Raw genomic sequence first — 24,869 nt, 5'->3', positions numbered from 1 at the left:
TTCCTACAGAAAAGTGAAGTGAAAGAAGGGGAGCCTGTTGCTAAAAGAGTGATTAGAGAATCAGGAGGACTTAACTGAGCACAGAGAGGAGGACAGGACTCAGATAGAAAAGTGGGGTATGTGTCTACAGAGAGGACAGGTCATGGAGGACAACAGTAGAACTCATCCTGAGCCTGGAGGAGACAACCAGAGGTGCTGTGGTAGCTGTTGTGGGGGAAAACTTGCTGGCCTGGAGTGGAAAGAGCAGCTCCAGATAATGCTAACAACATGGTCATGGATGTGAAATTGAGAGTTGGTGGGGACCAGAGCAGACATTTTTAGAATGAGAGGACCTAAAGATTTAGGAAATAAACCTGATATTGTGAGGAGAAAGATCCCTTGGGATGCAACCATGAAGATGTGTGGAGGCTTTCAGAAGTTGAAGTGAACAATAAACTTCTATATCTGTGAAAAAGGTGAGTGGAAGCTGAGGATGAAGAAGACAGAAGTTGAGAGGGTGATAAAAGTAATTCTGCTTTTTAAATATGCTCCCTTTGGAAGGTATGGGCAGGAGCCCATGCAGAAAGAAGTAGAGGCAACACGCAGCATTATTATCTGCTTGGGGGATTAATTTAAATAGAAGAAAATTCATTTAACATTGTTAGAGAAAAGAATGTTTATTGTACTGAAGGAAAACTATCTACAGGATTTTCATCATGCATGCTCTTCTATGACAGGTCAGAAAGAGGAGCAGAGAAACCAGGGATGGGGTTTGAAAGGTTTGAAAGCACATGACAACCCATCAAAGCTAATGGACCAGAAACATGAAAGGGCCAAGTGTCAATGTGAGAGAGAACAGGCTGATGCTGAAAGAGATCAGATGATGGCCAAACAGAGAGAAAGTGGATATAAAAAAACCCCAGAGAGAGTACCGCTTGATAAAATCAGTCGTAGGAAACACATCAGTGATAAGAAGAAAGAACCAAGGCTAAAATTTGAAGAGAGATATGAAAACAAAGAAATATGCACTTAGAGGTTGGATGTATCATCACTGTAGGAGTTGAAGTTGTTAAGGATGAGTGGGGAAGACTGCAGGACAAAGAGAACTAGCAAGAATTTAAAGACAGTTGATAGGTACAAGAGGATGTAACAGTAGAATGAATGGAAAGAGAAGCAACAGATGGAGTCTACCCAAAAGCTGGGAGAAAAGTTGGAAAGGAGAGAAGATGCAGAAGAGATCAGGAGAGACACCTGACAGATCAAACACAGATGGGTTAACTTGGAGAATATGAAAGAAAGCAAGAAGGGACAAAGAAAATTTAAAATAACTATGAGGCGGTGGAACAAGCCACTATTACAGGATGTCTTCCCAGAGTTTGCAGAAGCTTCCTTGTCACGGGGCCACCTCATGCAGATATTCAAGACAGTCCTTTATTTCTGTGATCGCAGGCCACATGTTGCAGTGTTTTCATGTTACATACTCACTTTTATAGATTGATATGACAAAAAGTATTTGTACTGATATACTGCATCTGATTGAAGGAAAAAATAATCCTGTGACATGTCAATCACCAGATGACATTTAGAATGGAAAAAGAAAACAAAAAAAAATCCATTGTCTAATGCATATTCAAGGTTGATGTCATAGAAATACTGTTAGAACAACTGATGTTCCAATGTTTTGTGGGAATGTGTGTCTGTGTATTTGTCCAATATCTTGGGATTTAGGAGCTCTAGGGACGAGTGGTGAAACTGTCAACATTTCTGTGACTATATAACAAGATTCATGTTTGTCTATGGATTGGAGATTGGACTGAAGGAATATAAATGCCTTTAGAAGCCCTCATATGCCAAATCCATCAACTAAATTTGGACATTTTGTCTGAGAAACACCCTTGTAAACCCATCAAGGAAGGACATCTGTGCTAGTAGCACTCTTGATTTAAGGAAAGATTGCGCATCGTATCAGCTGGACTCTTCCTACTGGAAGAGGCTTTGAAAGTTTCATGATGATTTGCTTTTGTACTTTCAGATATACTGCTTTAATTATTTTTTCTTTGCTCTGTTGTATGATTTACGATACGCACTTCTCTGAGCTCTTTTATGTGCTTTGTCTAATCTTGTATCATTTACACTGTAGTCACCCAGGATTATCCACCAAAGAACATATGTCCAGTATTTAAAAACCAATACATGCACCCTAAGGCAGGACTTCTGTGGAAACAGGCTGTTCTAGGTTGTAATTCAGGCAACTCCAAAGCTTGACACATTCAAGGATCTGTATTTTGCAGTTCAGATTAGCTTACATCATTGCCTGAGCTTTGGTTGTGTGCAGAAGTAAAAAGTCATGGTACACCTCACCACAGAAGCAAACCGCAAACATACTTAAAGAAAATTAAAAAGAAATTCTTAGTAAATTCTGGACAAAAAGAAAAAAGAAAGGTTCTTATTTAAGTTCTGCACTGGAGAAAAAAGAGCTGATGGACTATACAAAGTATAATTTGTTTAAAAACGAAAATAATTTCTAGTGTCAGTATTCTTTTTTCTTTTTTTTCCCCCCTCTATGTCACTGTAGTTATTCTCAAAGACAGGCTATTAATCCTACTAGAGTGCGTGATGGTCGTATCAGCTGCAAGAGTGAGATCACTGATCTATGGAGGTTATAGCTGCATTTGGGAGCATGACATGAAGGAAGAGTTGACTGAGATTTTTTTTGCATAATTTGAGTGTATTGGTTTTCCTTTCAACAAGGATTTTCTGAAATTCGGCCTCTAGCAGTTTTTCTAGCAGCCATTAGTTCTAGCTGAGAAGCAGGACTGATGTTGAACGGGAGACAGAATGAAGGATTCAAATGGCATAAACTAGAGTTATAACTACTTCCAAGATAATAGAGTAACCTGGGTTCCATTAATGAATACAGGAATCTGTGGAAAACATTTTTACATAAAAACTTAACAGAAATATGCCTCACTTTCTTTAAATCTAAATCCCCACTTGAGACAGAACTAAATGATGCATAACTGATAACAGTCTTTTTAAGTGTATGACCAAATTTTTATTAGGAAGGCTGGTATTTTGTGTTGCTCTGAGGAAATCCAGAGCAACCATGGACAACCTCTTTGCTGTGGTGTAACACTAATGACAAAAGACAGAGAAAACCATCATTTGCAGTGTAAGACTGAGATAGCCTCTGGAATCTATGGATTTAAGAAAAGAGCTCCATTTCATCCTTCTTTAAAAACAACATATGCAATAGAGTAACCATTTCTCATCGTCATTCATTACACCACCCACAGTCCATCCAAACCACCACTACACCTCGGGATCTATCCAGCACTGCACGATCTCCAGTTCAGCTCCTGTTGTCGTAGACAGCATTTCTTTATGCTCTTTCAGCCCCAGACCCTGTTTGAGCGGACTTTGGTCTTACTCCACTTGATGGACAGTTTGGTGTAATTTCATTAGTATATAGCCATAGAAAAACATCAACACTGAAAGCCTGTAACCAAAGGGTTTCAGGAGCAAAAGAAATTGCAAAGGCATCTTAGAGATTTGATCCATAGAGTCAACTTGTTCAGTACCAACAAAAAAATATCTAAAACCAAGTATCTGCTTCTTTATGTAATAGAGGGGAAGGGAAAGAAGAGAATCAAGCAATTGTTTTTAATCTCCTCTCATGAACCACTTGTTACTGTTTTATGTACTTGAGGAGAAAATGGATCTAAGGCTTGGGAATGGGAAATTGCCCACTTAAGGATCTTCCTTAAAGTTAACAATATAGAAGAGCTGAGATCAATTTTCAAAACAGTGGACTGCCATTTGGGACATATGTATCTTGAAAAACACCACTTTTTAATGCTTTGCAATAACTAGAGCCAAATGAAAACGGGGTTTCCTTTGGTATTAGTTTGAACTTTGGTCATTTGAGATAAGACTTTTTGTGTAGGGGCTCTGACTGTGTGGTAACTAACAATATAAAAATGAAGATTTTTTGATTGAGCATGTCATTGACTAAACAGGATTTTGTTTGGGTAGAACAGTTAAGAGTGTATAGTATGTTCTGCTGGTGTGTTTAACAAACATAAAAAAAAAAAGTCCTGTAACATATCTCAGTATTGCATCAGGCATGTCACTTTGAATAGACTATGAAAATTATTAAAAAATAAGATTTGATTCCTAGCTCTGCAGAACCTGGACTATTATTACTCCTGTATAAAAAAGGGGAACATATTTCTTTACCTCACCCTTATTACCTGTGAAGAGAGAAAATGTAAAGGTGAAACTTGTAAATGGGCCTTGTGATCTTAACTGACAGAACTATTTCAGGTTAAGGCAAGAAATCTGGTGCAAGATTTGCCAGGGTGTTTGCCAAACTGAAGCCTGGACTCAATGTCCCATTTATTTGCCATGAAGAAGTATTTGTAAGAAACAACAATTTCAGCAGATACAAACTGTTGGAGAGGTGACCCACATCATCTCACCCGCTGCCTAAATCTGCTCTGGGAAGAAATAAGACTAAGCTGTTAAACCCTTGCTTTAATATCTGGATTTAGAGGCCCATTCATTTTTTTTTCTTTTAATATGCTTGAGCACAGAACACCATTACTTGCCATTTGTGATGAAACAGCCTTAAAAAACTTGAGGGATAAATGTTAAGTGATTCTAAACAGCCTTAAAAATGCCAAGGCAATGTATTAATTCTTTCTGTAACAGTCACAATTGCCGACTGCCCATTCTTGCCTGGTGTGCAGAGCCCTGCTTGACCATCCTGGACTCTTACCTCAATGGTGCAGAGCAGCCAGTTCTCATGGGGCTGAAGGTGTGACTCCAATTGTAAGCAGCGGTGCTCTCTCCTGTACTCCTGTCTGTGTTGGTAATGGTGCTTTCAAGTAACGCAGTATTTGACAGTTTGTTTTCTAAGCCGTTTAGTGTCAAGAAGCCGGACAAAGACCAACAATAAATGAGAAGAGACAGAGACAAAAGATGGTTGGTAGAAACAGGCAGGTGTTCTTTATTTCACGTGGCACAGCATTAGGCAGACAACCCAAGAAACAGTTTCTAACAACAACCAAAGCTATCTCCCAAACCATCCCCCAAACAAGGGTCCACTGCCAACAGTGGCACTGAGATGTCCTTGCCTGTCCACTCTCATCTCCTCATACTCTGCATACGCTTAGGCCGTTATCTTAGCTGTGAGTGTCCTTTCTGAGGAGACTAACTTCTTACCATACAGTATCTTTAGACAGAGTACATACTGTGCAGTATTACCAAAGTACAATCTCCTCAAGCCATGCTAAAATATAATGCTAACTCCTGGAGAGAAGGCTGTGCAATCGCCTCGCGTCTCTCTGAGGTAATACAATGCTGTTTCTTAGCTGACAACATGAGGGGCACCTGAGGGAAGATCGATATGGCTTCAGAGTCTATTTTTAAACTCCTGATGCAGTAGCGGGAACCTGGCATGCCGCCTGCTGAGACACAGGGTGAGCACCTCCTCCACCCCTGGCAGCCGCTGGGCGCCGGCAGCACCAGAGAGCTGAGCCTACCGTCACTGCGGGGGCTGAGAACACAGATGCTCTTGAACTAGGAGGAGGAGAGGTCAATCAAAGATCACATCAGACCGTGATCTTTGTGTCAGTCATTAGGCAAGAGGTAAGCAATGACAGTGGTAGGGGGAGTTACATAGTTAGCACTCCGGATTAAAGGCATGAAGAATGGTTGGTGGAAGGAAGATGTTTTAGAGACTAAGGACAAAGCTTTAAAAGCCTCAAGATATTACTTTTAATTATTATCTACAGGTTACTCTCTCTCTATATACTATTTTTCTTTCTAAATTAAGAAAATAAACATTTATTAACAAGTCACTGGGTCAAATCCTGCTCTCCACTGAAGCCAAATCCATTGACTTCAATGTGAGGGAGCCCCGTGTAAACAATGAAGGGCAAATTTGGCCCTTTATGTCCTGAAAAGTCTGCTTGTACCCCTTTCTTTCAATCCTGCAAAGAAATACAGACTGTGAAGTGAATTAATTGTTACTAATATCTCTTGAACTACCAGGGGAGTGTCAACGAGATGTGGCAAAGGAGCAAGAAAAAGGAACAGATAAGTAAGTCCTGCTTTGAAGAGAATTTTATCCATGTTTCAGAGCAAAAGTACATGAAGAGAGCGGATCTGGATCAAGCGCTACTGGCCTTTACTTTCTAAGTAACCACAAAATCCTTCATTTAGCTTCGCTGAAACGGTACACAACCAGAGAAAACAGAAGGAACCAAATACTCCTTTTCCTTTGCAAACATCATATGCCCAAAGGTGATCACTGTCAACCCTTTGGATGCTCTGCTTACTCCAACTGTCTGCACAGTGCAGTGACAGCCACTGAAGACAGAATGTGTCTACTGTGCCAATGAGTAAAACCTGTGGTGTCTTACAAATGTAACTTAACATTTTGAATATTAAAGAACACTAGGTGCTTTTAGACACAGAACAATACGATTTTGGATGCATTTACCACTTTTATTTCACTATGCAGAAACATACATTCACCATGTGTTGTGATGCAGCTGACAGTGTAATGGATGCTGTCCCTTCAGTGGGTATTATAGCTGGACACTAACGAGTTTTCAGTGGACGTTCTGTACAGGTTAAGGCTTAACTCTGAACTAGATAGTAAATGCTGACCAGATTCTCAAACAGATTTTTTTTTTTTTCTTTTTTTTTCCTCTGAGAACAAAAGGGAAATCAATAGAAAACCATCGTGGTTATTTCAGATTAATAATTTTCTAATGCTGCAAACTAAGTAAAATACAGATTTTTTTTTTTTTTCTCCAAAATAACTACATATAATTTACAAGGTTAGGATCTGTGAAGGGTGACTGGAAGCTGACTCTGAACAATGCTGACAAAAATCGTTAATATACTAAAATCATTACTACCTCGTAAGGTATTCAGTCAGGTATACAAAGCACACTTTGTAAGCATTTAAATATTTTGAGAAGAGTAAAGATCCATCATCGTTTATCGGGCAGTAATAAAACCAGATGAAACAAATATAAGATTCAAGTTGTTTACTGAATAAACTGTGTTATTGGCACATCTAATGTGTGGTAAAACATTATACACAGTACCTATACAGCTTCTAGCATTTTGGGGGTAATCTTCATTTACAGTGTCTGTAAACAAAAGGCTTGCCACCTAACAAATTTTAATTTGTTTAGACTTTCATAAACTGTGAAAGGCATGAACTGTTTATGTGTTACATGAGATCACTGTTTATATTGTTTATGAACGTGCAGGTATAGCTGAAAACTTAGACATTTTAAGAAAATTAAAAATGCTGCTTTTCTGTAATTTTATCGTTGCTTCATGCAATATTGTTTAACTGCTGCTGATTCAGATTGCTTTCTATGGGAAGGTATCTCTGCCAGTTTCTTTATTAACGGTCAAGATCAATTCTTCTGTACTGAAATTTTCCATAGACAGATACAAGTCAGTCAGGTTGGAACTGAGACTCCGTATAGGCTCTCGTATTCCTACTGGTGTGCATGTCTGGATTCATATGCAATCTAGGTTATTCCTGTAGGAAGGAGAAGTGAGTTAATTATTTGAAGCAAATTTGCAAAAGAGATTTTGTCAATTTGTTCACGTAACAAAAGGTATCTGAAAATGGCATCATCCCAGTATATGCAACTTGGCCCAAATCCAAAGTCCACTGATGCCAATGGAAAGAATTAGTGACATCAACAGACTTTTAAGCAAGTCACATTGTGTTGTCTCTGAAACAACCAGCAGAATACCACAAGAATCACAGCTACTCACTCCTCAGTGACTGGTTCCATCTTCCAAATAAGTAACAGATACTGAAATTCAGTTTTCTTTAGGGTCTGTATATCCAAAAGCAGGAGAGCAAAACAGCTTCAAAAGGTGCTGTGTGTTATTCTCTGTTACTTACACCAAGTGCTAGGGAATATGTATTTTTTTAAGAATAAAATGCTGCTACCAATTTAAACAAATCAGACAAGCAGCTTTTTTTTTCCCCTTCTGCATACATCATTCAAAGCAATTTGTGCAATGGTGCTGGCATTAAACAGCTTTTGCATAGCAGGTTAGTATGCATGACATGTTTTTGCACACAGAATAAATACAGTAATATTAAGACGTCTGCTTAGCCAGCCACAGTTGGAGAGCATGCCTTTACTGAAAAAAAGCTTGACACGAGAAAAGCTGCATTATCATCTCACCCTGATAAACAATGCTGCTTTAAAACATAAAATGTTATTTCAAATACAAGAAAGCCAAGACATCCAAATACCGACACAATAATCACTGGGTATAAAAGAAAAATCAAAAGCAAGTTGGACCGTATCTTTGCAAGTTAGGAATTAAAGCTTAGTTTGCAACATATCTGCATAGGAGATTTAAAAAGCAGTTGTAGGTTCTTCCCTTGGCATTTGTAAACAAAATGCATACCTTTAAGAACAAATTATTTTTGTCCTTAAATGACATAAAAGCAGACAACAGGGTTTTTTGACTTCAGAATTACGAAATTAAGACTGTATCAAAGCATGGACAATGAGGACTTTCCAGAGAGCCAACAAAAGCAAATGAGTAGTTTCTCTTTCTCCAGCTGGCACCATTAAAAGGAAGATGTTTAGAGCTGAATGTTGTTTACATTCAAATACCAGAACTGATAACCAGCACAAATGCAACTTGCAAATGCCAGTGAGAGAAAGGAAAGAGTTAGAGGTGAATTATGGTAGGAAAACAACATTTGCAACATGCCAGCCCAGTAAATGCCTAGGAAAATCATCTAGTCCTCTTACCTGTGGTCAATCCTCCCCATCTTCTGGTGTGATTTCTGTTTCTTTATGTACCACTACTTTGGTCACTGACATGTCAGGGTGCTGCTCTTTGGCTTCTTTAATTGCCTGAGCCAGCGCCTATCCCAAGGAAACCACAGAAGGGCAAAAACAAAAAGGAGGTGGAACATGCATGATCAGTAGCAAGGTGGAGAGATTCATGAGATATTACACAATTTACAAATGAGGAAAATGATTAAAATATGAAATATACCATCACTGATTTAACTACTAATCCAGTTTAATTTAAGGCATGCCAGTATGACTAGTATCTTTTAAAGCAATGTTTAGAAATGTTCTCTTTGGCAGTCTTCAGGGTAGTCTCTAGCAGTTTACAGATTTTACCTGATCATGATCAATATCTGCATCTCCCGTGATGACTATTCGTTTTTCAATTCTTGTCTCTGAGATGCCTCCTTTCACAGTCTAGATGGGAGGGACAAATGCACGTCAGTAACTTACTTTAAAGAGTGCTGCTATTCATCCAGAGAATGATCAGTGCAGGAACCCAGACGTGACTGGACTCAACTATCTCAAACAGTGCGCACAGAGGGGACAACCCTGAACTGCAACCAGAGCAGTTCTGAAGTTGGCCTGCTCTGAACGGACTAGATGACCTCCACAGGTCCTTCCAACACAGATTATTTTATGATTCTAGTCAGTCTGCACACATGTCAGGAGAGATGTTTGTATGTCAAAACTGGCAAGTATTTATGGTAAATTCATCCCATGAAGAAAAGAATGGATCTAGTTAAGTCTAACTGCAGGCTTCAGAAGGACATATAGGGTGATATGGCCTTTGTATAGCCCATCTACTGAAGGGTGAATTTCAGTGCAGAAAGTTGAAATCCTGTCCTCAGTGAATACTGGTAGGAGAGCTGTCACGGCACAAAGAGGGTTTCTGCTTCAGGAGGAACTGTTACTTCGATGCTACCATGGAACTTGGAAGAGCCAACATCATTTGTCTGGGCAGCTATAAGCTTTTGGTCTGGCTATGGGCAAGCTCCTTATGGCACCACCCAGCAATTCAACTGTGGTGTTCGAGCTGACTAAATGTCCTGTTATGACTACGTGATAGATTTACTGTGTGTTTTCAACACCGTACAGGGATAATAGCTCAGGACTCAAAGTCTTGTCAATGAAAACTCATGCTCAGGCAAATTACTTCTTCCTGGCTACCATATGATGCTAACGTGGCTACACTGCTTCCAGTTCTAGGCCGTATTTTCAGCTAACTCATGTGTCCCTGCACAGCAAGGTTTTGTGCTTGGATAGACATGTTCTAAGGGTTTATGACACTCAGGACTCTGGTCAAGTCCTTGGATGATGCATGAATTAACCCAATATAGGCAGAGACAGGTGAATGAAGACAGGTATCCAAAACAGACAGGATTTTGTCCAGAGAGCATAAGCATGTGTACATGTTTTAAAATAAATAATAGAATTGAACTTAAGAAAACATACACCCTTGTGAAAAAAAAAAAAAAAAAGCCCCCTGTTTTCTGAAGACTCACTTTGGTGATATGTGTAGTGGTTGTAGTGCTGGTGGTTTCAGATGTGATAGTCTGTGCACTCATCAATACACCCGGTTCTGAGTCAGCACTGCAATCCACCTAGGGAACCAAATGACAAAACCAGTCATCAAGAACATGCTCCTGAGCACAGGGAGGCGAGAACTGGACTGGCTGCACTTCCCTACTTCTACAGTTCTTCATAAAAGGAGTATCTAAGGGTAGAGAAATAACTGCTGTTAGGGTGATCATGTGTCAGTATTTCTCTCTGCATCTGGAGACTCCCCTTCACTTCTGGAAGGACAGATCAGAAGCTGGGGCTTTGAAATCTGTAGTTTCATCAGTGTTCTTGAAAGGCCCTACACGTCACCCTCAGGTAAGCTATTCCTATGTACATCCTCCTCCTCATGCTAATATTTAATACTTGAACAACTTACAACAGTTTACAGTAAAGCATACACTTAAAGATGGGTGAAGAAACATGGGTTCCTCAAGAGCATGTTAAATTAGACCTTGGCTTTTGCAGAATTTCTTACCTGAGAAGACTCATATGTAATGGTTTTCGTTTCTGTATGGACTACTGGCACTTCCTTTGTTGAAATTTCAAGATTTTCCCCACCAGCAGAAACACTACTGAAACTGATAGTCTCAGTCTTCACAACTGGTGACTGTGTGGAAAAAAAGGAATTGGAACATTTAGCAAAGCTTAGAAATTTCTCAGAATTTTTTTTTTCCTTGGTAAAAGGAGGGGGAACAACTAAAAAGTACTCTGCATTTAACAAAGTGAGAAAATTCTCTTCGCTACAGTGGTACATACATGTATATAATGCTGGCATTTAGTACTATCCTGGATTTCATGAAAATAAACTTCGGATGAGATCTAAACACTGTAAGAGGCAATGAGCACAACCACAGGCAGGTCCCTCTGAACATCAGGGAACGTTGTTTCCCTGTGTGTGACCCAGCACCGGCACAGGGTGCCCAGGGAGGCTGTGGAGTCTCTAGCGTTAGAGATACTCAAAAGCCACACGGACACAGTCCTGGGCAGCTGACTCTGGGTGGTCCTGCCTGAGCAGGGCAGGCTGGAGCAGATGGCCTGCAGAGGTCTCTTCTAATCTCAGCTATTCTGGGATTTTGTGATTCTACATTTTCTTAGAATGACAAGAGAACAAGTCCTGTTCAGGGTTAATCTTCCATTAAGCTCTCAGAAAAAAAAAACCCCAAAAACAAACAACCAAGAACAAGGGTTTTTTAACTCCCCTGCAAACAGTTCTTGAAATTCTGCTAATGGGGTTAAGATAAGAATCTGGGTTGTTTAAGACATAGTACACTTATTTAGAACTGTACCAAGCACAGAAAAAAACAATGTATTTTCTGTCTTTGAGGACACATGAACTTTGACAGTCTTAATGGACTTTCCCAAAGAGAATGCCAGCGGAATTCTTGTTAACCCTTGCATAAATGCCACCAATTAAGTTTTTCTCTGTAGCATGAAAAGTGCTTTTAGGTAAAACATGGATGGCATTTTGCCAATGATCGAAACCAGCAATAAGCCTTGCAGGTGCCACACAAAGAGGAAATAAGAAGAGAAACAAACTGCCTGCTGCAAAGATGCAATCATACAAGCTTGGTATACATTACTTTCCGTGACAGGAATTAACTTAGTCCACTACTGCCTAACTAACATTCTCAGTCCAGCAAAGACATGACCGAATCAACGAGTTACCTCAAAATGAGGTTGTCTTTCCAAAGACTCTGAAACGTGGACTGCTGTACTGTGATCCTTTGCTTGCTCACAGGAAGCAGCAGCAGCAGCAGCGACTCCTTCTTGTTTGGTTAGGGCTTTCCCAGCCTCCTCCCTTTTTTCCTCCTTCGCCCCCTCAGTCCCAGCAGAACTCTCCTTCCCTTTCACGCCAGCAGCCACCGCCGACGCTGCCTCAGCCTGGGCATCCAACGCAAGTCCAGCCACTTTAGTGGGATCCCTGCTTGCATGCACATCCATCCCGTGTCTCTCCTCAATAACTACAGTCTCCTGTACAACCTTCTTTGCTGTATCCTGATGTGGCTGAACTGCTTGCTTCATTTCACCAGAAGTTATCTCCAGAGATGTCGTTGTGTCTATTCTCTGCAGGGAAGGAGGAAAAAAAACCTCTCAGCATCAGAAGCAGGCAACACTACTTGTAATGGCTTCTCAGCTTAATGGACTGTGAACGTAAATAAAAAAAATGGGTATTACATTTTGCCAATGCTTTTCTCTCACGTTGTATAAATTTTCGTTCTCAGGACATTATCAGAACAGTAGAGATGAAAAACAAAGCAAGAATCACAACTTTTAAAAGTGAAGAGAAATGTCAATGTTTTTCTTGTAGGTGTTTTTGTGTGAGTTTTATAAAGGCAAAATACAGCACCCTGCAAAATGATCAAAATAAAGTGAAATGAGAGAAAAACAGGGTTTTTTTGGTTTGCTTTTCTCTTTGGCAAAGTTTCCACTGTGGTCTATTGTAACGAAGGAAAAGGCACACTAATACATGCATTATTAATATGGTTTCCAAGTTACGCATAAAAACAGGAAACAAAAGAAAAGCAAAAGTAATTGGTGTGCGGTTATAACAATGGAGGGAATCAAACGGCCACCTGAGCCCAGCTATGTGAAGAAGTAGTAACCCCTCCTATGAACTCAGTCGGTTTTCTGGCAGACTCTATTAAACTGAAGATATCTGAGCCATCCAAGGTTTTTTCACTGGTGGACTGTTTAGTCTAAATGGACAAAGAAATGTAGAGTCATACACAGAAGAAAGGCAGACCCACATGAACAGACATATTAATTGCCAAAACCGGAGGCAGAGACAGAGGAAAGGGAGAGAAGGTTGCGGGGGCACAGAGAGGTTGGAAACAGGAAAAGAATGGGAAAATAAATCAGAGCAAATTCATAACGGCTGTAGTAAGCAATAGTTACAAAGCATAGTTGTTAGCGTTGGCATTTTGCTGGTTCAAGCAAACCCTTTTTTTCCTTTTATTAACAAGCCACAGCAGCAACACTACATTTCAGTAACATGGATCTTTAAATAAACCAGAAAGGTTGAAAGCCTTATATAATGTCTGCTTCAGACCGTGGGACGGATTCAAAGTATGAGGGGAAAAAAAATAAGCTGGGTTGGCTGCTGTCAACATAAAGCCAGGCAGCAAGAGAACCGCAAGGTAGGGTGGTGTGAGGGGATTGCCTAAAAGAAGTCATGCTTTAATCTTTAAACCGTGGCATGAAGTCAAAGCCACTTGTTACCACTACTTTTGACGCAGACGACTCGGTAACATAGTGAGCAGTAGCAATGGTAAATGGCTGTTCTCTGGAATATCTCCACTCAGACAGGCTCTTATCTCTCCGGGCAAATGCCCCTGCTTTTACAGCTTCACTGCCAAGGTGTTTTTCTGCTTTGCCAAGCTGCAAGCTTCCCAGTAACTGCAAATCCTGGTCCATCTTTAGTGTCTTTTTCAAACTCTCCTCTTCAGGACTTTGCAACTGAGATTCTGCTTCCTTTATGGGTGTCAGAGAGTCGGACAGCTTTCTTTTCGTGCTCTGCACATCGGATCCCCGCCTGGCTTTCTCATCAGTGACAGGCTCAAGGATTTCATACTCAGCCACTACCGGAATGACTTTCACAGATTCTTGCACTTCCCTTTCCATTTTCTGGAAAGCTTCTACTGAAGGCTGTATTGCTTTCTCACCCTCTTTAGCTTTACTTGTCATCGTTACAATTTTCCCGGATACGGTATCATAGGACTTTCCTAGGGTGAACATTTTCTGCTTATTCTCCTCTTTGGATTGTATTTCACTTTCCAAGTCCTCAAAGCTCTGCATTAGAACGGTACTGGATTTTAATATCTCAGGTGGAAAGGCAGTTTTACTGCTGACAGTCACTACTTTGTATGCCAGACTTTTTTTCGATTCACCATCAACTACCTCAGAGGGTATTTTGTCTATAATAACCCAATCCTCAGTGCCCTATATTTGAGATATAAAAGCTAAATTAGAATATCTAAAGGTTTATCCGTACTTCAGGAGCACTAAAGTATGAAGACTTTTAAGAAATAAACACTGCCTCTTCTGAAAGCATATAACTTTTAACCGTTGTACCTCTTAGAGCAGTTATCAAACAAACAGAATCACCTTAGGCGAAGCATGATTTCTTTGCATATTCCCTCCCCTCAGAGGCCCATACAACATGGCCAGAAAAAAATTACTTTCGCCACACTATTTCTGTATTAATTTGAAACAGAATAGCATTTTAGTGCATCATTTAAAATGATGATTGGAATCATCCTGAGGTTCAAAATCACGTATTGCAACGGTTCATAATGCTACAGTCAAAAACAAACTATGAAAATAAGCAAAATAAGCCCATTCAACTGTTCCCCAGTTGTCATAAACACACTGTTGAGGAGGTTTTGCAATAGTATGCATTTGTATGTAACTGTAGCCTGCACTAAATTTCCTTGTTTTCATTAGAATAACATCAACCCACTCCAGGACTGTTTAAATTGAGCAGTACAACACAGTAAACGCCATACTCCTAAAGATTCTGAATGGAACTGAATGCAGCATCTTTTTTTTCTCCTTATGCAAATATGCTACGTGATTTGCTTTGACTATGTGATCAGCATCCAGTTATCCGACCTCAAGACCATAACTTCTGTTATTTAACTAAGCAAATGTGGTAGTTTAAAATTGAATGAATTAAAAATAACCTCTAGGGATGATGGGATACTTTTCTGGATAATGATTTGATGAGAAGTAACCAAAGTGCCAGCAGATTCTCCTTCCTGCAGCTTCTTCTCTATCACACTTGGCTAATAGAAAAACCAATAAGAATACAAAGTTCACCACCACTCAGCATAATCCGAATTCACTTGACAACAGAAAGGAAATTCATTCTAATGACAGAAGTGCCCCATTCACCATAACGTTCTTAGTGAGGCTTATGCTGGAAATGCATGCACAACTGCAAACAATATCCACAAACAGCACCGTGCAAGTAGATTTCTAACTAGCAGAGAAATCAGTGTCTATTAGGAAGCCATAAATTCTGGAGGGGACTCATTCTCCAGAATTTGGCCCCCAGATTACATCTCTCTCTGAAGCTTATGAAATAATAATAAAAAAAAATTTTAAAAGGGAGGGGCTTGGAAAGGAAAAAAGATAATAAAATAATAAATCATTGCCAGCTTGTCTGACTGCATTTCAAGAAATTATTATTTGTTTTTACCTGCAATTCAAGGAATGTAGTACCTCCCTTCTGCAAAAATATGAGTTTTTCTGATTTTTCTCTTTCTTCTTTGGTCTAATGTTAGGGGAATAAATGGTTTTAGTAAATGGAGGCTATAAAGTCCACTATACTTTACAATAGCTCATCAGCTCTACAGATTATTAAGAGCATGGTAAATTAGGAAACAGAATTAAACAGAGTAATTTTCCAGCAAAGAGGTTTCCCGTAAGCAATGAAATCAGTGTGTCTCTGTGATGAACGCAAAGCAGACATGAGCGTACCATTTGTGCAGCACAAAACCCGCTAAACTGAGTCACACCCAGACGTGGATGCACTGTGTTCATTTCATCTTTTACTATCCATTTAACTGCGTCTGGTGCCAATCTACATGGCTTTCACGAACAGCCTAGAACTGGCCCCTCCACCTTTACTCTGGACTTCTAGTACCTTCCCAAGGCTGTGAAAACAGCATCTCTGCAACTTGACCAGTGGGGAAAGTTTTAAATATCGGTAAGACTCAATTTCCTAAGCCTTTTGAGTCCAGCTTCTGGGCTGGCCACCTTTTTAACTTGGCCAGAGCAAGTAAGCCCCTGCTGAGCAAAAGCAGGTTTCTTGCCAAACTCTTTCTACCCACGTCAATGGCTAATGTCCTCATTAGACATGCCAATGGAAGCACTATGTACATGACATGATAAAAGGGTACTGTTTTAAATACGTATACTCCATGTGCTCAAGAAGAAAGGTAGACATTTAAAGAAAGATACAAAACTAGAAACCTGAGTGAGAAAGGGAGAAAGGGCTCATCTCCCTGACTGCAATGAGATGCATAACTTCTTTATGTTCAAAGTGCTGTTTTAATCCAATCCAGATCAGACTAAACATTGTCAAGGAGTTTGTTAGTATGATGGCTTTCATGTTCTGTAGCTATCTGGCCACTATTACAGCAGGCATTTAAAACTATATAATTCATAACTAAACAAAACCAAAGTACTACCCCTATTATTGTAAGAAACAACCAGTGACTAGACAGGCTTAAAGTCAAACTGACTTAAACACACATAGGTGCCAAATGCTCAAAGGACACATTTAGAAAAGGCACACTGCCCCTTCTCTTCTTACTATATTAAAGAGCTACAGGTGGCAACACTGAATGCATTTTTAAAGTGGATATGCTAAGTTAAATGTGTAAGTTCTTTGACTAGAAGAAGCTATTACATAACACAGTTCTACATGCTCTGCATCCTGACCGTCTCTGCATTTCTTAGTAGACACAGACATCAAGGTCCTGATTTTGACCTACGTATGGCTTCTTTTCCTGAAAAATTCCTGTCAGCAGGACATGTGAACTGAAACCATCCTGCTGACTGGGACCACAAAGGACGATCAGATGTTACGTATAGCAGGGTTCCCTTAGTGCCAGAAGTCATCTGGCACTGATAGCTCAAATCCACTCGCATTTTTACACAGAAATCCCTTCATTTGGATGAGATTCTGTGGGAGAGCTGTAGTTTACTTAGATGCCTATAAAATACAGTAACTGGACATTGCTTTCGAGCAAGTTTTTTTTCTTCCAGTAGGAGAAGAGATACCAGGTAAGGATAACTCTTGCTCTTTTCCTTTCTAAATGAATGCTTAAATTCAGATGTGTTTCCTCAGGGTAAAGCCTACATAACTGTGTAATGCTTTGCTACTGCTTGTGCTTTTTAATTAGAAATTGTTGTTAGGTTTCTAAAGTAATAAAGACATGAAATGAACGGGGGTGGGGATTTAAGTTTGCTTCACCTGCACCCCTCTGATTCAGGCTCAGCTAGCCAGCTGCTGCCTTTTCAACAGTTCCTTATGTCTTTAGTATGTAAAACACATCCTGTTCTTTATATTTACAATTTTACTTTTACAAAAGAAAACCCATATTTTCAACTACAACCAAACTAACAGTTGTAGGATCCATTATGATTCCTGAACAAGACAGCAGGAGCAACATTAATATTCCTCACTGGCCTGTCCAAAAGGTAAGCTTTGGGAACCAAGTCTGGTTTTTCAGTATTTTAATTCAACTTGATGGCCACTCTAATGCATGTCTGATACCTGTATCGGCCACTGGTTAGATGGGTACAGCGTGGGAGATGAGGAACTGGGGCCTTTTTCTTGGCCTTTCCCTAAGAGGAAGCTGACATGTGCTACCTGTGTGTCCCCAGGGATTCCCTTCCCCAGTGGGTCTGGGGACTGTGGGTCTGCAAGACCAACCTCTAAGGTGGGAAAGCAGAAGGCTCTTTCGCATTATACTTCCCAGCTCATTTTTGCTGAGTTCCTTACAACATTATGCTAGTGCTGGGGGGACGGAAGCAAATTTTATGACCGTTTATTGGACTGTAAGGCTAAAAGCAAGTGGTAACCATAAAGATGATTCCTATGAGACAGAAATCAGATATTCATGCACAATAGAATAAAAAATAAAATCTTCATGCAGACCACACAAGCATATTTCCTTTTGCTCCACTGGATTTAAACCAAGGCTCTCTGCCTTTTTTGAAGATCACAGCAACACGTATGTTACACTGTTACCTCTACATCTCCTTGCCTACCCCCAAACTAAATGAGAGGCAGATATTTAATTGGCATGCTTCCTACAAATACTTCAAGACTGCACAGTAAGCAAGATTTTTTCATGCATGCATATGAAAATGCACATGCCTAGCATCTGCACTGGGCCTTCAACGAAACGGTATCCAGCAGACTGCAGCAACTATCACTTCCCTTATGGAACAGGCCAAGCAGGTCTAATTATCATCATTACTTCTTCCCTGTCTTCAAAGACCGAAAGAGTTTTGCCCTTTGTTCTGTATTTTCTTGTCAAGTTTGGTACTGTACCCCTATCCGTGCCACTACACCGCTGCTCCCAACCAGTCATCATTACTTAAATTTCCTCTCCATCACCTCCATGGTTTCTTTCATGCATGGCTGGACTTCCTCAAGCTCAGCGAACCTGTAAGAAAGCCTGCGTTTTGCACCCTCAGAGAGACCCAATTCTGCCACGCAGCTACAGTGAATTTCATACTCCAAATATATATATATATATATATATATATAAAGTATCTGCTCTTCCTTGAGTCTTTTGCTGCTAGAGCCTGAGTCCTGCGAAAAGGGAGCACCTGTAAGTGGGGAATGGCCTCTACGGACAGTCTCTAATCGACTGAGAGCTATTATAAGTAAAACGAATAGACAAATACATAATGAAGCCTTTCAGCTCACGCTGACCTCTTCAGGCACTAGTGGTTCAATCATAGGAGCTTCCTCCTGCCTTGCTGCAAGCCGAACGGGAGATGTGGAAAGCCTCTTCTCCCACTCATTAGACACAGCCGTTTCTGTGGAGGTTTCCAGGAAGGTGCGTTTCAGCTCGCTTATATTGGTCTGATGTTTCATCAGATCTTCCTGGGTTTTGTCTAGGTCCTGGACAGTTTTAAAAGAATAGAGCAGTTTGTAATACATCCTAAGCCAACCAAATTTTAGCGCCAAAACACACAACTCGGTTAGTCAAGAGGGAAGTAACATCTCAGGGAGCCAGGGAGCACAGCACTGACACAACACTCTGTGAAAATGTGGCATTTTGAAAGATAACAGAATAGCATATCTGTGAGTATAAATATACTCTTAAGAAGCTTATCCATACTGCTATAATTTACACCTGATAAAGAGGCTTCAAACAAACATTCATATGCGCGTGGATGCACACACATATACGCACACGCATATATCTATATTTATAGTACAAGTTAGAGGAGGATCATCATAATCTGAGGAAAAAATATCTATTTAATTTATTAGCAGGTGGGAATACACAGTTCATGCATCATAGTGCAGATTCACAGTTTACCACTAAAACTAACACACATGTACGGACATGCACTGGTATATACCAATACCAACCTCTAACATAAGATTACTATGTTTGACATACACATTTTCACCCTGTATTCGCTTAATCAGACTATTCTGAAAGAAGTGAAAAAGAAAGGGAAAGGTAAGGGACACAGTATTGAAAGGATACAAAATGCTGTTTCTACACATTTCTTCACAGAGAACCAACAATAACATGCTGAGAGAGGTGAACACCTCCAACATTGATACTTGAGCAACATCCGGGCCTTTCGTTTCTGTACCTGTGCCTTTAGTTCTCCATCCTCCTCTTGATCCGACTGCCAGCATGAGAAAGATTGGAAAACAACACCTTACCCACTTGTACGACTGAAGGCTTTACAAAAATTGGTGACAGGAACACACTAGGTTAAAATCACATTTTCTCTATGTTGAGGGCTTAAAGAGAAGGAGTAGACACACTGGCTGAATTTTCATGGTTCTCCTAACTCAGACGAAGCCTCCTCTTTTCAAATTTTTTATTTGGGAATGAAGGCGTATTAAACGTTTTCCTCTTATAAATACCGGTGCACTCCACATTCACAGATCTCTATTTAGGGAGCAGCAGTTGAACCTTCTCACCAAGACTGCAGCTGATTTAGAACCGAATGGCAACAGCAAATTCTCTGGAAATCCATAATCCCAGAGGTTAAATATATGACTTCTCCTGGGCCACAGGCAAAGCTTTGCAGAAATTCACCATGGGTAAACAACTTGCAACGCTTCCTACAGAATGAAGCACATTTTATTTGCTTAAAATGCTATTTCCCTAACCTCAGCCCCTTTCTGGTTTTAGATAATTTCATTTCATATTTAGCCTGTATATATTCTTTCATGACCTATCTTCAATGGCGGTCTTCTGAAATGGCACACACATCACATTCACTTCAGCTCACGTTTTCAGAAGCAATGCAATAAGGACTGCCCAAGCAGCCCCGTTTCTGAGGGTTGAATTTTCAGATGGCAAGTATACCACAGGTTTTGAAAATCAGGTATCCGTAAGGCAAACTGAGGTTCACAAAATCTTCTCCCCTAAAATAAAGATGGCAGCTAGGGAGATTATAATGCATTTTTGAGTAATAAACTGAACATTTTAAATGTCATGGTTTTAGGATTATGGTTTACTTTCTGTAGGGCTCAAGGCCTGAAGCTATAGAGTAAAAGAGGCACTTCAAAGCATTTTGTACTCCTGGCTTGTCTCAACAGACTTTATGTTGTTGCTCCATTTGGATTCTTTCAATGCTTGTGTCACTATTTTATTGTTAATTTTTAATATAGTCCTAATTATTCAAATGACCCATGAGAAAATCTGTTGATTACTTTCTAACTCAGTTCAAATTTATTCTATTTACAGCTGAGGCCAAATTGTCCTGACACGTCATACAGAGAATTTTTCCTTGACAATAATTTTAACAGTCTGAAATATTAATGAGATCCTACTGAAAACCTACAGTTGTGTTTGTGGTAACTCTGTCTTCTACCAGTTGTCAGACCAAATTCAGCTCATGTTTGCAGCTGCAAATATATTAATTATGAAAGCATTATATGCACTTCACTGGAGTCACACAGGGTTGAATTTGCCTGCACAGTCTATATACCATGGTGTAGATATAAGGCTTCTCAGTGCAAAGAAAATATTCATTTTTTTTATGTTCCTCCTTTGAAAACACCACCTAGACTACTGGTGGCAATACGTGAAGATGACATGTGAAATTACATTCAAGGAAAAAGCTTAGATACTTGTAATGTGGAAATACCTTTATCCAGAAATTTTTTTACTGTCTTTTTGCCCCTCTCTCTCACACACAGGCTGCAGAGTATAAAAGCAGACAAGCAAACAGAAAAACCCAGGGCACAATCTGGCCAGCACGACCACCCAGGTGGGCAGCCGCCCCGCACTCTGCACAGCACAGAGGCCTTACAGTTTCCACACCAAACACAGAAATAAGAAGAACCCGCAGGGAGCACTGAAAACTCAACTCCGCGAGCAAAACTCTCACGCTCGCACATGCACACACGCGCAGAGAGGGATCCTGAGCTGCTGTAAGAGACATGCTGGTTTAGCCCTCATGCCCAGGGTTGGGAAGAGATGAGGCAAAATGCTCTCCCCTGCCATAACTGGGTGCCGGCGACTGTACAAACCTCGGTGGCAGTGGTCTCACCATCAGCTGCAGTATCCGTCTGCTCACTGTCAGTCTATTTGGTTAGACAAGTAACCGGGTCCCAAGAGGAAGGCAGGAATAAAGAATAAACCCAGCTCATCAGTACACGCGGCTCACATGGGGAACTGTTAAATTCAACATCCCTGTGAACTGCATTAGCATTGCTTTTCAAACCACGCACAAGTCAAAGAAGCAAAATAAAAATGCTATATTAGTAAACAGAACAGACTCAGAGGAAGACTCGAGGCGTACTGTACACAGTATATGGCTTTACTGGAACAAATTTATAAGCCAAACAAAACATTACTGGAAACGTGTTATTTGAATAGCAGATTTTTTTTTTCTTTAAGAAAGCCAGGTGGCTTTAAAAAAAATGGAAAAAAAAAAGGTAGTATTTTCTAAACAAACTTTTCCTCCTATAATGTTTTTTTCAAGTAAAATTATTGATCACATTTTTGTTCTAATCAATACAGATTAATGTGGTGGTTGACTTTTTCTCTGGAGGGGAAAAAGATAATTAAAAAAAAAAAAAAAGACTACTTTAACAGTCACCTGACTTTCAGCCCCTCATTTGTACAGAAGTTGTTCTTGACTCTGCATTTATACACCATGAGGCTGTCTGCATTACCAAGGAGTTCAAATAACCATACCCCCAGCCCATCTACTGTCTGTCTGTGGAGTAATGGTAAGGCTCAGATCCCACTTGGTTCCAATAAAGAGCAGCTGATATTGTTAATGATAGTAAAAAGAAAGAAAACTGCCATTAAAAGAATCAAAAATACTTCTCATTCCATTTAAGAATATGGATGAAAGCAGGAAAAAAAGAAAAGTAACTCCCCATCCCCACCACCCCCCCGCCAAAAAAAAAACACTTACTAGGTACAAGTGATAAAAATGAAACAAAGCACAGCATTGCACAGACTGATCTATCCCTGCTTTGCTCGACACCATGAACAACATTTTAGTGGAGAAAGACAAGTGTTGAGATTTAATAAATAGAGAGTCAAGTGTAGGTTGCTACAGGCTGAGAAGAGAGTTCAAATGACTATGTTTGATGCTATGCAAGCTTATGGAAAACTAGTAATTAAAGAAAGTGCTCCCTACTGCCCTGGACTGGCACATTCAAGTTGGTTTAACTTCAGTGAAAGCTCTGGTTTTGATTCATGATTTTCTGTGGTCCTTAGATAATCTAAAGTAACCCAGGCAGGCAATTTAAATCTAGGATAATACATCTCACACTCACGTCAGTATGAAACAAGAGAAAAAAGCAACGTACTGGTGGATGGAGTATCAAGTGTTTGAATCTCCTATCTTCTGTCATTTTCTGACAACTCCAGTGTTTCATAAAGCTGCTTTTCTGATATTTTTTCATTGCTTTGGTGTCTATCATTCCTTTCTTTGAATAATTTGTATTGCTTGTATGACAGGCAGAAGAACAAGCAGGCATTTTGCCCTATTTGTAAGGGCATGAATATAAGTTACATGCAATTTTTCAAGCAATGACCACTCACTAGATGGACCATTTATTTTTAAATGAAAGTATAATGCCAAAATAGCCTACCTAGCTAGTCAAATTGCTTTCACTAAAACGTTAGAAAATTGTTTATTAGTGAAGGATCTCACATCTTTATAACATTATAAGCAATTGTAAAGGCATGGCAATATAGAAATATCTAGACATTGTCACCCCTATTTACATAAAAAAAAAAAAAAGATAAATTAACAAATCTAGACATTTAAAAGTAATTAAAAGTTTTATGTCAAGGCACTGTAACATGTGAGTCTGGCACACAGGATTCATTTACGAACCTGAAGTTGGGAAATTAGTGAAAACCCAATAGAAATAGTAGCTGCTAAGGTACAAACACAGAAGCTAATGAAATCTAAGGGGTGAGATTCTGTCTCTGACTGCATGGGCTGCCTCCAGATACACTGCTCAAGGGAGAACAGAGCTCAACGAGGTATGAGATTGGTTCAGGATACTGGCTGTAGCCTCCTGCATCACTGTGTGCAATCTCTTGTGAACTGGGGGGAAAAGACAAATGTTTCTTTTACTGTAACAGCAATGAAATCCTAAGTAAGGCATAAAATTTGCTTTATTGCCACATACATGTCTGCTAATTAGCCAATCAACAGCCATGGAGTTAAGTCAGCATTATTGAGTTACTTGAAATAAAGATCTGGGGTTATCGCAGAGCAGGGAATGGCAAATTAAGGCTGAGCAAGGCAGGTCTCCTCTGGAGTGGAAAGTAAGAAAGGTCGGGCTCATCTCTGAGACGGGCTACAATGCAGCTGCTGGTGGGGCTTGAGGGCAGGAGAGGGATTGAGCAGGAAGGGAAGGCAGCTATCTCCTGAGATGCTGCGGCTGCACCTCCTCTAAGCTGTGATCCTAATTGCTGTGATTTGTTTTGCCAATGTAATGCAGACATGCCCAAGTTTAAAACATATCCACTTTCATGCAATATTTTGAACAAGAAATACCCCCTGGATTAGGCACAAGTCTGTGTTGTCTGCCAGGAAGCACTGCCAGAGTAATCACCCTCATAAAAGAGCGACATTAAAAAGCCTATTTTATACATTTTTATGCTCAATATTCCTAACTTTACTAACAAAAAGAAGTGCTCATTTCTGAAAGAGGAACGGACCAATGTATTACATAAACACTGTCTCGTTATTGCCTCTGGAGCTGGCACTGTATTAATGCTGTTATTGCTATTAGATTAATTCAAGTGCAGAGCTAATGCAAATTGAAACCTGAATGCTATCTCAAAATGAGGACACAAAATGAGACAGCAACATTTTGGATGCCTTTTATCAGAAATTGCACAATATTATTTAGTTGTTAGGCATCACAGAACCAAAAGCATCTAAAGAAAATGTTTTTATAAGATAAATTGATGTGACTTTTAGCTTTCCATAAAAAGGAAATGAAATCCTGCACCAAGTCCTACAAAACCAACAGTGGCAGAATACACAAATGTTTAGATGGGCAAACTGGTTTATCGAAGACAACTACTGCAACAGCATCAAGTGACCAAGGTGTCTTTTTACAAATGGCCAACTGGGCTGTGATTATCTGATCTGGGTTATTTTTACAAACAAAGGAAAACCATATTTTTGCATTTGAAGATGAGGGGTAAAAAGGAAACACAAGTTAAAAAAGAACTCATTATTTTATTCTGTCAACAA

At 39.8% G+C, this 24,869-nt stretch overlaps 1 protein-coding gene across 22 annotated transcripts in view; it reads right to left on the bottom strand.

Moving 5' to 3' along the window:
* Positions 1 to 4,965: 4,965 nt before the first annotated feature.
* Positions 4,966 to 24,869, bottom strand: part of EPB41L3 (erythrocyte membrane protein band 4.1 like 3) — a 97,553-nt gene continuing 77,649 nt past the window's right edge. For 4 of the 22 annotated variants that reach the window (XM_026843745.1, XM_026843744.1, XM_026843746.1 and 1 more), the window contains 14 exons: positions 21,661 to 21,714; positions 19,764 to 19,799; positions 19,531 to 19,596; positions 18,862 to 19,053; positions 15,607 to 15,681; positions 15,089 to 15,190; positions 13,626 to 14,345; positions 12,980 to 13,102; positions 12,072 to 12,470; positions 10,882 to 11,013; positions 10,349 to 10,447; positions 9,180 to 9,260; positions 8,799 to 8,915; positions 4,966 to 7,552 (listed from right to left, as the gene is read on the bottom strand). In XM_026843745.1, coding sequence (XP_026699546.1) covers positions 8,805 to 8,915; positions 9,180 to 9,260; positions 10,349 to 10,447; positions 10,882 to 11,013; positions 12,072 to 12,470; positions 12,980 to 13,102; positions 13,626 to 14,345; positions 15,089 to 15,190; positions 15,607 to 15,681; positions 18,862 to 19,053; positions 19,531 to 19,596; positions 19,764 to 19,799; positions 21,661 to 21,714 — 2,190 coding nt within the window. In that variant the 3' untranslated portion in view covers positions 4,966 to 7,552; positions 8,799 to 8,804. The remainder of the gene's footprint in view (positions 7,553 to 8,798; positions 8,916 to 9,179; positions 9,261 to 10,348; positions 10,448 to 10,881; positions 11,014 to 12,071; positions 12,471 to 12,979; positions 13,103 to 13,625; positions 14,346 to 15,088; positions 15,191 to 15,606; positions 15,682 to 18,861; positions 19,054 to 19,530; positions 19,597 to 19,763; positions 19,800 to 21,660; positions 21,715 to 24,869) is intronic. The other 18 variants (XM_026843760.1, XM_026843761.1, XM_026843764.1 and 15 more) reach the window with 13 other exon arrangements.

The sequence above is a fragment of the Athene cunicularia genome (genome assembly GCF_003259725.1).
Source record: "Athene cunicularia isolate RWA chromosome 2 unlocalized genomic scaffold, athCun1 chr2_part1, whole genome shotgun sequence".
Classification (NCBI taxonomy): Eukaryota; Metazoa; Chordata; class Aves; order Strigiformes; family Strigidae; genus Athene; species Athene cunicularia.
Note: the sequence above shows the minus strand (reverse complement) of the source record. Positions and strands in the feature narration are given on the sequence as shown.